The 12392-nt window shown below is 45.6% G+C and overlaps 1 protein-coding gene across 1 annotated transcript in view; it reads right to left on the bottom strand.

Moving 5' to 3' along the window:
• Positions 1-6602: 6602 nt before the first annotated feature.
• Positions 6603-12392, bottom strand: part of enox2 (ecto-NOX disulfide-thiol exchanger 2) — a 93373-nt gene continuing 87583 nt past the window's right edge. The window contains exons 13-16 of the mRNA XM_068740354.1: positions 12264-12320; positions 11416-11521; positions 8910-8995; positions 6603-7343 (exon numbers count right to left, since the gene is read on the bottom strand). Of these exons, the coding sequence (XP_068596455.1) occupies positions 7212-7343; positions 8910-8995; positions 11416-11521; positions 12264-12320 (381 nt within the window). The 3' untranslated portion in view covers positions 6603-7211. The remainder of the gene's footprint in view (positions 7344-8909; positions 8996-11415; positions 11522-12263; positions 12321-12392) is intronic.

The following is a 12392-nucleotide window of genomic DNA, read 5'->3' as shown; positions in this document are numbered from 1 at the left end:
TGCAGACCGCCAGTCCGGAGACCAATGATCAATTATGGAATTCAATACAGATGAGGGCATAAGAAGCAGAAACAGATATGGGATCAATAAAAAACAACAAACATACAATCTCCACTAAAGAAAGAGGCAGAGAAAAGAGGTTTTGCGTTTGTATCATGTGAAGTTTCTCATATGACTGTGAACTTCTCAGAACTTTTTCTCCATCTTATTTTTATTTATTATTATTTATTAACCAGACAAATCAGATTACAACGTTACTCAAACTTCCGGTGACGTTTCCACCAATTTCACAAAAGTCATAAACCGACGGGGGGGTGACGTCACGCGCGGTGGACGCGAACGCGGCTGACAGAACGAAGCCCCCGATCGACCCCCACGCCGCGTGTCCGGCAGCGCAACAGGAAGTAGGAGAGCCTTCATCACGGCGGTAACTTACACGTCAGTCGGACCTCCGGTCGCAGGATTCGGTGTTTATGAGCAGGAGAAGCGGCTGATGAAGATGAGGAGGATCATGTTGTCGCTTTTTTTTTGTTTGTTTGTTTGTTTGTTCTCGTTTTCTTTTGGTTTAAAACTAAACTTCGCTCCTCTCCGTAGAAACACGCGCACGGGCCAGCTGACGTCTGCCGACTGGCGCGTCCCTCCCTGCGGCACCGGCAGAGGGAGGAGTTCCCGGTAACCTCCGCCGGGAGCGATGAGGAAGTGGAGGACGCGGCGGTTCCTATTGATGAGAAAAATGTTTCATGAGATTATTTGTGTTTGTGACACGAATTTGTTACTTCATTTACATGCTGGACTATAATGATTAAAAAAAAAAAAAAAAAAAAAGTTCTCTCCATTATTTAGTGCAGAGCTGATGTGCTGAACAGCCTTTAGACACTTTTTTTTTGTTTCAGTATCTGAATTCCATTCGACTTCATATACCGTGATGCAATCTCCCTGCAATCTTGCTGCGATATCAGAGATGGGAATGTTCACATTCTCTGCAGCCGGTGCTCCGAATCATCCTGCTGGGGGGGCATTCATGATAATAACTGACAAGAGTTGATCCTTTCTACCCAGAGTGATCATCTACACGTGCAGTGGAGCGTGCTGCTCAATGCGGGTGAATGATGGGTGAATGATGGGTGAAGTTCCAAACATGTAATACAACGCTTTGAATTGAAGAAAGAAGTGTGAGCCACAGTCGACTCTTCCAGCTGGGTCCAGAAAGGCCTCGGGTCCGATGAGGTGTGGACGTGGCCCAACGTTTCCAGGAACGATCTCACCATCAGCCGCTGCTCTTTGCAAATTCATTCTCTCCTCGCTGACCTTGTTGGCTCCCGTGTGAAGACGCGCTTCACAGTCTATATGACTCGAGCATTAGAATGCAAGCTGCCTGCGATATCTGAATAAAGTCGTCACCTCGTTGGAGAACGATAATTATTGCCAGGTATAGTCATTAATAGGGCGGCAGCTGCAATTCCAGAGACTGGGAAGCTGTGAGAAACGTAGACAAGCGTCTGATCGGATGATTCTCAACATCTGACGCGTGAGGAGCAAGAAGAGATTGGATGACTCCACAGTGCAGCGATAGCTGCCGCCTGAGATGACGTAGCTGTATTTTGACACTTCCTGTCCTTTCCCATCTCTTTCACAGGCCCTCATTAAGTGTTCTGTTTCGCTCTCTTTTTTCATTACCTGTTGCTTGTTTCCTGTTCCAGGTGTTTAGCCGGCAGCCTCCTGTTAGACTTCCTGTGGGTTTTTTTTTCCCTCCGCTGTGATCGTCTATACCCAACCGTGATGAGTTCAGGGTCTCATTATTCTATCTTCCAGAGTGAACTGTGTGCTGCTGTTTCACATGCCAGTAGTTTGGTTAGGCTTGTATCCTGCTGTCACCTCCCGATTTGGATTGCATGTTTTGCGTTCTCACCCAGCTGTGGTTAAAAACCTGTCTTGGGACTTTTTCTACAACCTGCTCATGAATGCGATTTGCCTGCCGGTGACTTGCATGATTCAAACCCAGAGCTGCACCATCTCTCGTGTCAACAATCGGGTCCTTTTACTGTGAACTGCTAAAAGAGCAATGGTTATTACAGGCCTGTTAAGCCCTCTGCCGCTGGAGCAATGGTTTGGTTGGAACCTGTTTCCGACACGCAACAGATGGATATGTTGATACTGGTTCTGGGTTGTCGCACATTATAACTCGGGAACAGGTGGTCCGATGTCGTTCCTCCGGCTACAGGGCGTAGACACACTACTGTGGAACGGTGCGTATCCACCGTGCCATTGGCACAATGGCAGCCATGTTGCCTCAGCTGTGGAATTCTGGCAGATGTCGAATTTTAAACTAATCTCGGCGCCTTTCGACGTTTATTCTCATAAATTGCATTTGGAGAATAACGTCTTCTCCTCATTCTACTCTTTCATCTGAACACAGCCAGCTACAAAATAATTGTTCTATATGTACACCAACACAGAATAACATGTAACGTGATGATTACTGGATCAGATTTTGTTTTTCATTTGATTTATTAATATAAAGAAAGTCTCTCTTCAGGTTGATTTCTGTCGCAAACAAATGACAACTGACCCGTTGAGCTGAGTGGATTCTAAAAGCTACAATTATTTCATTCATGCAGCAATTTACAAACCACCCATGGATCATACACCGGTCCTATAAAGCCCACAGTACAGTACTTAGATTAAGGGTAAATGTGTTGTATGTCCATCTAGTGGTCAATCCTGGTATTGCCCAATAATTTGGGCAATAAAATGTTAAAATACTGCTCATCATGGCTGTCCAACAATCACACCACTAAATATTTTTTTTTTTTGTCACACGAGATTAATAAAATATTATGATAAACCACAAATATCTCATAGAAACTAGTCCTACACATGTTCTCTCATCCATTTGAGCATTTTGATACCTCCAGTACTGCTTCTTTGAAGAATCGTGGAGCTCATGGGTTAACAGTTGGGTTTATGAACCAGTTAATCAAGCATTGAGAATAAGCTAAGAGGCTGTTGAGTCCAATACAACTCATCCCTGGGATCACGATCAAGCCGTGCAGCAGTGAACCCAAAGGCATTAACTGAAGTTAATAACGCTGACACATTCAATTATGTGGTTTGTTCAAGCATCTTCCTATTTCATGTTGACGCTTTGGGCAGCAGGAGTTTACAGCCAAACCTGTTTCTCCACAAAGACACAGACAGTCTGAACAAACATGAAGTAGCTTCACCATGAGGAAGTTGATTGCAGGATACACCTGAATGACAATGGAACGCCAACACAAAGACTTTTCTTTTTTTTAGATTGAAAGTTTGACCATAATTACGTATTAAAATGCTGTTTAAATGCCCTTTGGATGTTTTTTCTTAGGGTGTAAATAAATTTCCCTGCTGGTTATTCAAATATTGGAAACCGTCTTCCTGTATTTAATAAAAATACTCACGCCTTGTTTGAAGACGCCATTCGGCGTGAGACAGAGGCCAACAAAATTAATTTGCATTCCACCCATGGTCGGCTGATTGTCGCTGTTCACTAATCTGATTCCGCCATTCATTTCTTGGATGCTTTCAGCTGTGATTGTTCCCCCCCCCCCCCCCCCTCCATGTTTGTTACATCCAGCCTCTGCCCGTGACTTAGGGTCCAGATGCATCGGGCTCATCAGATATTCTGGTCGCTCTATCTCACCCATCCATCTCCTCCTGGGAGATGTTTCATTGGAAACCAAGTCATTTCCAGATCTTCTATTTCTTCTCTGGCTTCAGTTTATATACCGTAATCACCTGCCCATTATTCAGATTCTCCACTCGTACACTCTGCATGCTGCATTTGCTGTGTGGACATGAAACCAATCCTGTGAGTGTGAATGTGCCGTCCATTTGGCTCCAGGAGGCCGTCCCAGCATCCTGGAACCAGGCATCCATGTGGGCTTAATGGAAGTCATACAACAATTTACAGTAAGGGGGGAATATTTTGGCAGCAATTCTTAACATCAGTTTTTAATCAGGATGGAACACTGCAAAACCATTAAAGAACTGGTTCTGTAAATCACCTCTCATGTCTAAAAATAAGCGTTACTCCCATAAGTTTCCACTGTGCAGATAATTGCTGAGGGTGCAAGGCGATTCTTCTTTGGTAAAGGTCACTTGATTCATAACAGCATGAAGAGGGGCCATCGCTCATTAGGAGATGGTTTCATTATCCCATCTAACCTGGTAATAGCCTCACTACAGTCTCATTTCTGATCAAACCCACTGATCGTGTCCACTCGGTTCACAACGCAATGGGCCAAACAGCAGCATTAAAACGGACGGATTTATAGAATAATGCCATTAATTCATTTCCTAAAGTACACAGAGAGGCTTCCCCTCACCTGACTGCTCTGGGTATTTGATGTTGGTGGGTTGCAAACACCTTATGGGCATTCCACTGCTGAGCCCCCCAATTTGGTTTGAAGATCTAAGTTTGGAGGAGAGAGGACGAGATTGGCTGGAAACAGCGAGAAGCATTGTGTGTCATCCTCTAGCGAAAGCCACAGCTTAATGTCCTGTGCCCAGACACCCCCAGAGAGCAGCGCCAAGCAATTATTCCAACACTTGCCAGTCATTCAGGCAAAAAGTGCACGCCAAAACATTGGAGACAAAAAAGAAGAAGAAAAAAACATGTAAAACATTGGACAAGATATGATTTGCTGACTGCCAAACAACTAATCCTCAAAAAAATAAAATCTCTCCAGTTCTACTTTTATGAATTAATCGTCTTTGCCTGCAGCAAACCGTTTCCAGAGAATCTTTGCACCAAAGCTCTGGCACCTTGGATATCTCACATTTTAGGGCTTTTATGCACACAGAAATTAATGAGGACCTTGGAGCTTTCATTAAAAGAGGAACCCACAGGAACCTGTGGGAATCCACCTTCTGTTAATGCAAACCAGACCCAGATCTTGGCCACCTGTTGGTCCAGGTCTGCTTCGGACCATCTTAAAGGCGATGTCCTTCTGTGTTCCAATCCATTCCCGTGATTAATTGTTGAATCTTATTCTGGACCGATTGCATGTGTATCTATATCTCACCTGCCCGCTCAAGGGAGGCCGCGAGAGGAAAAAGGTAATTAAGGGTATCTCTCTCAAGCGTCGTGCTTTCGCCCAGAAGAACCCGCTTATCTCCTCAAGTCAAATTACACTCATCATAAAACGTGACGTGAGGCTGTAGGAATGGACTTAGGGAGTCATTTTAAAGAAAGAGAGACAAGGACGCCCTCAACGTTAAAACGCGACCTCCGCTGTTTGCTGACGCTTGACCTCTGCTGGTTGCCCAAGGACGCTTTAAAAGCGCCTCTCAGGAACGTCACATGAGAGGGCTCGTCTTTCCAGCAGCAGCATTTGCTCGCATACCCCTTGAATTGAATTAATGAGGCGACCCCGTGTTGCGTCCCGGGAGCGTGGGGGGAGCACCGGCGTGCAGAGGGCGACGCTCGCCGGGCGGGGACTGCTGTTGGATTTAATTAGTGTGCGTCTGCTTCCTTGAACCTGAAGCGCCATCACAAGAAAGGTTTGTGCACACACACAGCTGAAGACGAGATAAATCGCGAGCGCCTCGAGTCGAGTCGGCGCACAGGGATTGGTAAATCAGCGGGGAAGGAGCGTGAGACCGATGAAAGAAAAACGATGCACCGTATTGATGTGTTGATGATGTGCAAGAGAGAGAAAGTGACGCGTGAGAGGCGACACGCTGCTGGAGTTCTTCCAGCGGGGATGTTCGGCTTGGATAGAGAGATGCGCAAAGAGATGCGCAAAAGCTTTCGCCAGCAACGTCTCTCATCAGCCCAAGTGCACCAACAGGCAGGATGAACTTCAGTTCTTCATCTGTCAGTAATATCATTCACAGAACAAGTAACGAGAAAATGTCTCGCGAGATGAGAGAAAAGCAGGACTGATCCTTTGCAACATCAAACCACACAGGAAGATTTTAAACAGCTCAGCGCAATAGATTGAAATGTGGAGATCGTGGAGGCAGATGAGAGCAAATCATGTGTAATATTAAAGTATTGTTTTTTTGAGCAACTGGGGGGGGGGACATTTAACATGCTTCACTGGGCATTCGGGAGGAACCTTCAGTCTTGGCTGCAAGAGCTGCCTCTCTCTGGCAAAGACGGAGGAAAAACCTCCTCTTGGTAGAGCGTTGAATAACCTGAATATATGGATGCAGGCGAGTAGCGCACACACTCACACACGTACGCACAAATATTTAGTGTGTGCACCAAAAGCAGCGGCAGCACACTAACCGCATCGCCAGTTAAACGTCATTAACACCATCCCCTCGGTGTGTTTCCAAGGTAAGTGTGATGCTTGTGCGCCGTCTTTAAGTCTGGCTCCCAGCCTGGTTAATCAGCGTTGGAAAGACAAAACAGTGCTTCTTGGAGGTCGTGAAAACAGCATCGTGTACTGAGGGAAAGGCAGACGTTAGAAAACGTACAGCACTGCTCAAGCCAGACGGCGAACACACCCTGAAGCAGAGCATTAGTGTCTCCCTCCGGAATCACCCACAGACACCTCCTCTCCAAGTGTCAGGTATGTATAGAAATGAAGTACAAACATATTTATGTACTCAAAATGTTGTCTTTTATACTCCAAAAATATCATCCAAGCATTTACAGTGTAGTACAACAAATGATTCTATGCAACTGTTGACAGTCTTTACAGAGAATGAAGAAATATAGCAATTTTTGATCTATGTTACAAACCAGGGACGGCAAAAAAGACAAAGACCCGGAGCTCTAGAGTGTTCAATTGGACCCTGATGAGCCTCCTTGCTAACCCGGTCCCGAACCATTCTGACACGACGACAGGACCCCAAAAGCACAATGCCCCGCCCCGTGTGGGCAATAATTACGGAGCGATTGTAGAACTGGTGCTCTTCTGTGACTCCCAGAGACTTAAAATATTTCTCAGACACTTTGATTTAGCGTCCGTTGGTTTGTCAACAGGATTTCTGTGACAATCCCAGTCATCTCCACAAAGTCCCTAAAATTCTCAAGAAACACTCCTTCCTGATTTGTTCTCAGTCTTCTGTGTCCTTGAAGAATTGCATCGAGTTCACAGTCTTTGATACTTGTGGGGCTTTATAATTGTGTCTTTCACGTGTCCCCCCGCCCCCATGTTGCCTCTGCCTCAGCGGCCCGTCGTCCTCTTCCCACGCCTCGGAAATATTACTGGCACGGCCTACGTGCTCTTGATTCCCTGGAAGCCGCAGAAATTCCAGCGCTTTTCCAGACTGGCTCCGACACCAGTCATCTCCTGCCTGAAGGTGCAGGGCAGCCGAGAGAGAAGAGCCTCCACCTCACTGGGGTTAATCTGCAGATGCACAGGAAACAAAAGAGGATTGGACAAAGAAAAAAAGGAAAGCCCACATGTGCAAAAACAGACAGCAGAATCATTTTTGCTGCAATTTCATCTGAAAAATAAATAAATTCACTGAAAGATTCTGGCTCCATTCTGGTCTGGAGTGGCTGCTGACAACTTTTAATGTTCGTGTTCAATATGACAAACTATTTCGGAGTTTCTTACCCATCGGTGTGAAGCCATTACTCATAATTTTCTTTTTTTTTTTTTTTTAAATACACATGGTCTTTCAGAGAACATCAAGGAACCTATTGTTTTACACACTCCAACAAAACCTCCACACATTTGCCCTCACGCCTTGAGGATCGTAGTCTGAGTAAATTCATAGCGAGCTTGTGACGGAATAGCAGCCACCTGACTAATCGTATTCTGGCTCGCACATCACTCGGGTGGGTTGAGGAACATTAGTCAATTGAAACTGCCAAAACTCCCCGTAGGAGCTTCTGTGGACAACCCACGGTGTCTCGCATTAGTAAATACGTTGTTCCGGCCGTCTGTGCTGATGTCAGGATACGTTAGGGTCCATCATGGAGACGGGACTGGAGCGTCATTATGGACAATAGAGCCATGTGTGGGAGCCACGAGATAAGCAGAGCTGCTTGGGCTTGCTGTTGGGGAGTCTAGCCAGTGATATTGACAAACCCCTGTGGGCTGTTTGGATGCGTTCAGCACAGTGTCAGTGTGGGAATAACACCCAGATAAGGCAAATTCATACAGACACAGACAAGAGTGGTGGGCGTGCGAACACTCACCTAAACAGAAAGATAAAACAAGAGGCACGCGGACGATCACACGCCATTATTTGTATGTGTGAGGATGATTCAGGAGGGCGATGAGAACATTCAGAGTTGCGACAGAGAACATTTGAGAGAACTCTTGCTGACGTCGGGACAAAGTTTTTGCAGATGGTAAATTAATTCTCTTCAGTAATGAGGTCTGATTCAGTGTCTTGTTTGGTCAGTGATAATAAAACCACGAAATGCGTGGCATGAATCTTTGTGTTGAAAATGAAGGAGGCTCATGAATAACCATTAGCTAATCAGATTAGAACGGCAAAAAAAAAAAAAGGCAGATCGGAGGCAACGGTTACAGAGAGCACGTTGACCAGATAACAACCAAAGCCTTTAGCTTAGCTGTTAAAGAATCAATGTAATTATCTACAGCAGATCTAATCTAATCTGCCACCACGAAGCAACAGTGGCGGATCAATTAAAACAACGGCGTGCCCGTCGCGTTTCTCCATTGCTCTTTGCAAAAGATGGAAAATGATTAGACAAACAAATCTTTATCTCAAAGAAGAAAATTAAAACACATTAAAATCACGGTATCGTAACTCCTGATTGGGCAGTTTGTCAGAATTTGTGCGACAAACCGCCGTTTAAAGTTTATAGCCTCCGTTAATTTGGACGATGGAGGCGGTAAACGCATTAAGGAGGACGCTGGTAATGAGGAGACGCCATATAGCCCAGCCCATCAGTCTGACACTGCTGATCTTACTCTACGGCGGAAGTCTGTTACCTTTGTGTCCAAACGCTGCAGATAGGAACAGATGTACTCGATGCTGGCTCCAAACGGATGGACGTGCAGAAAGGTCGAAATGATTCCTGGGGAGGAAAAAAAAAAAAACGAGTCACAATGCCTTCAGTGTCTGTCGTCTGTCAAATACTGACACCCAGCCAGAGGACGCGCTCCTTCGCCTCTCCTCTGGCTGAGTAAAACACGAGATGCAAGCGGCTCTTCCCGGGGTCCCGGTGCTGTTAGAACCCCGTGTACGTTGTGGCTGCAGATTAGAGGGAGTGTTTAATGACAGCTCTGATGCCGTTGTTTCTCATCAAAGCCATACCCCCCCCCGCCGCTCAAACAAACCATCTGCTATCGGTGCAGAGGCAGGGCCAGCAGAGAGATAATCCCCCCCCCCCCCCTCCCCCCTTACCTGCTTAGTAAACCAGTAATAGAGCACTGAGGGACCAACGATTGAAACAAACACAAGCAGTGTTTAAGGCACAAAGCTTTCCACTTCCATCTCTACAGCAACAATGTGACAATCACATGAGAATATTTAAGGAGGAAACACGACTCTGACTCGCCTCGAGCCGCTCTGCCGGCAAGGAATAAGATAATGACCGTGCAACTAACGGTGCATTGAGAGACAAAGCCAAGTATGAGTTAATTTCAAGCCATTTGCAAGAGATGGTCCACTGAAGCAGTTACAGCGTCGGTGTTTAATTGTCTTAAAGATGAAAGGTGATCTTTTACCTTGGATTAACACCCTGAACTCATTTTGATGGCAGACTGACTTGTCGTGGGGTGAATGGTGTCTCTTTCTCAGCCACTCTGCCTCCCTATCCACTTGTGTCTGCATGTGGTAGGATATCAGCGTTCCGCTTTGAGATGCTGCATTTTACCCGCCATTAAAAGTCCAAAGAGCTTTGCAAGGCAGAGGGGAACAAGAGAGAGTGGCCGAACTCAGTCCGTCTTTTAGTTGTGAGAGCTTTGGGAAATAAAATGCAGGACCTCCTGGTGAACTAATATCAGGTGGCTTGCTGACGTACACCGAGTTGTTGCACTTGCGTGATATCGGCTTGTGTTAATAAGGTGTTAAATACAATTTGAATGATTGGTGGGTTGATTGATGGATTATGCACACTGTGATGTATCTATCCCGATCACGATCGTTTCACAGTTTTGTACAATTTGAACTTAAAAGTTAAAATGGCACCAGCGACAGAGCATTTCAACAGACTCTGCGTCATCCTGTATACGTGCGATGTTGGAGTTTGGGAACTTTTACTCCCAGTTTTCAACATTGCTATGGTAACCTGCTGGCGTGCCCAGGGCAAAACTGGAACGCACATATAAAATCTATGCTCGGGGGGGCATGATTGGCCCGCGGGCTGGAGTTTGGACACGGCTGCTCCGAACACTATGGCGAGGAGTGGACCGGTAGATATGGCTCTTTCTGCTGACTCCACACCTCCGCTGCATTTTTCCATGTATAGTATGTGCATCAAAAATCATTTTATCCTGCATATTTCTGTTTACCTCTACACGCGTGATGCCACTGAAGTTGAACCTAACTCAACCTCTGGAGTTTATGATGGTTCAGCTTCTCAAATGCGGCTTTGCTGTCCTGCCATGGAAACAACCATGAGGTGAACTATGCAGGAGGGGATTTATCTCGAGCATCCTGAATTTTACACCATTCTTCCAGCAGAAAATACAGCCATCCCCTCAAAAAAGGGAGTTTGCATTGTCTCAGTCTGATTTGCTTTTGTACAATAAACAGTCACACGAGTTGAAATTAACTCGCAGTATCATCATGTCACGGTTTGTATTTCCTCTCTTTTAGGCTGCAAAAAGTAGAAAATAAAACGTTGCCGGTGCTGCGCTTGAAAGCACTTTAATTCTGCGGCAGCGATGAGGGAGGCGGTGGCGTGCAGCCTCGAGGCGAGTCACAATATCAGCGCAGTCATCTGGAAATCACATGAACACTTCTGCCTTCAGATAAGGTCATTGAATGATCAGTTGTACTACGTTGCTTGTCGGAAGCACACCAATTCCTTAGAAGTGCCAACCATTTCCATTTCATCTCATCCTTTCATGGAGCATATTTCATGAAAAAGGTGCATAATGATCAGCTTACTACAAACCCGGTTGAAACAATGGGGCCGTTATTGCAGCTAAACTGCTCGCAAATGTGTGCTGAAGGTTGTGTAACCGGCATCTCTCGGCCCACGTGTGCTTCTGATCCGGATTTCAAATGTGTAAAAGAATCGCTAAAAGCTTACAAATACAGACAAGCCATCATATACACATCTGGCTACGCACACACGGACTGAATTACAGTTAGATGACTCAACACATGCTGCAAAAATGTCCTGAAATCGTTTATCCATAGGAAAGTACAGTAACAACAAGTACATGTGTGTTCATTGTGTGCGAGTCCTATGACTGCTGGGTAAATAACAACACACAGACTTTCTGAGTGAGTGATGTGGATAATGGAAGACTGGTTTCAGCGTACCAACGAGCACAGCTTCCCTCTCGGACTGGATGGGACTGGGAGGACTCTTCTCTGTGGGACCTTCTCTCTCCTGACTACAGGACACCAGTGTTGTTGCTGTGGATTCCTACACACACACACAAACACAAGGTTACTTTAAGTGAATACACAAGCTGTTGGGTTGTGCCCGATTTCAAGTAAACAAGGTAATCTTAAGATGATGAGTGGTTTACAAAATGCAAAGATCCCAGACAGCTTCGCCACCGAAACAGAAACACAGCGTGACAATGAGGATGAGGATAATCAGGCGAGGGAGACTTTCCAGCCAGCAGCTATATTTCTAAAAGAGGGATGAAATGTTTGTCAAACACACACACACTGACACACACAAAAAAAAGAGGCAAGTCTAAGCCAAACAAATAGAGGGAAAGACTTGGAAGGCCAATGAACAAATGGTTTTCTGCCAGGTGGAAGACAAATGGCAGAGGAACAATATCATATTTTCTTGTGCTTGCTTTTCTACATGGCAATGTGTGCTCCTACTTCCAGTTGCATGGGAGTGTGTGTGTGTGATGCCCGGTGGCCTTTTTCTGTTGTTAATCCATCTCACATCACCCTGCGAGTGTGTGTCAGTGCGAAGACGTATGCACATGTGGGGCCATTTTGATTTTATGGCTCCTTTATTTCCGAGCCAAGTTGTGTCTTGGTGATTTATTCAATGACAAGTGCAGTCGTAGTGAATTGGATTGGCCTGCAATGATCTGTCATGTCACTGGGAGAGGTTAGCGAGGAAAGTCAGATGAGAATAGGAAGAATGAGGTCAGACAAACAATATCTGGAGAGGAGCGGGAAGGTTCTTTTCCACTTACACTGGTTTGAGTAGCGCCGTCCTCGCTGCCTCTGTCATCTTGCTTTGACATCTCCAGCTGCAACACATTAGAAATATGTCAGGAAACCGGTTACATCCAAGCATACTCAAACAGGAGAACACAACCATG

This window comes from Brachionichthys hirsutus, chromosome 6 (genome assembly GCF_040956055.1).
Source record: "Brachionichthys hirsutus isolate HB-005 chromosome 6, CSIRO-AGI_Bhir_v1, whole genome shotgun sequence".
Lineage (NCBI taxonomy): Eukaryota > Metazoa > Chordata > Actinopteri > Lophiiformes > Brachionichthyidae > Brachionichthys > Brachionichthys hirsutus.
Note: the sequence above shows the minus strand (reverse complement) of the source record. Positions and strands in the feature narration are given on the sequence as shown.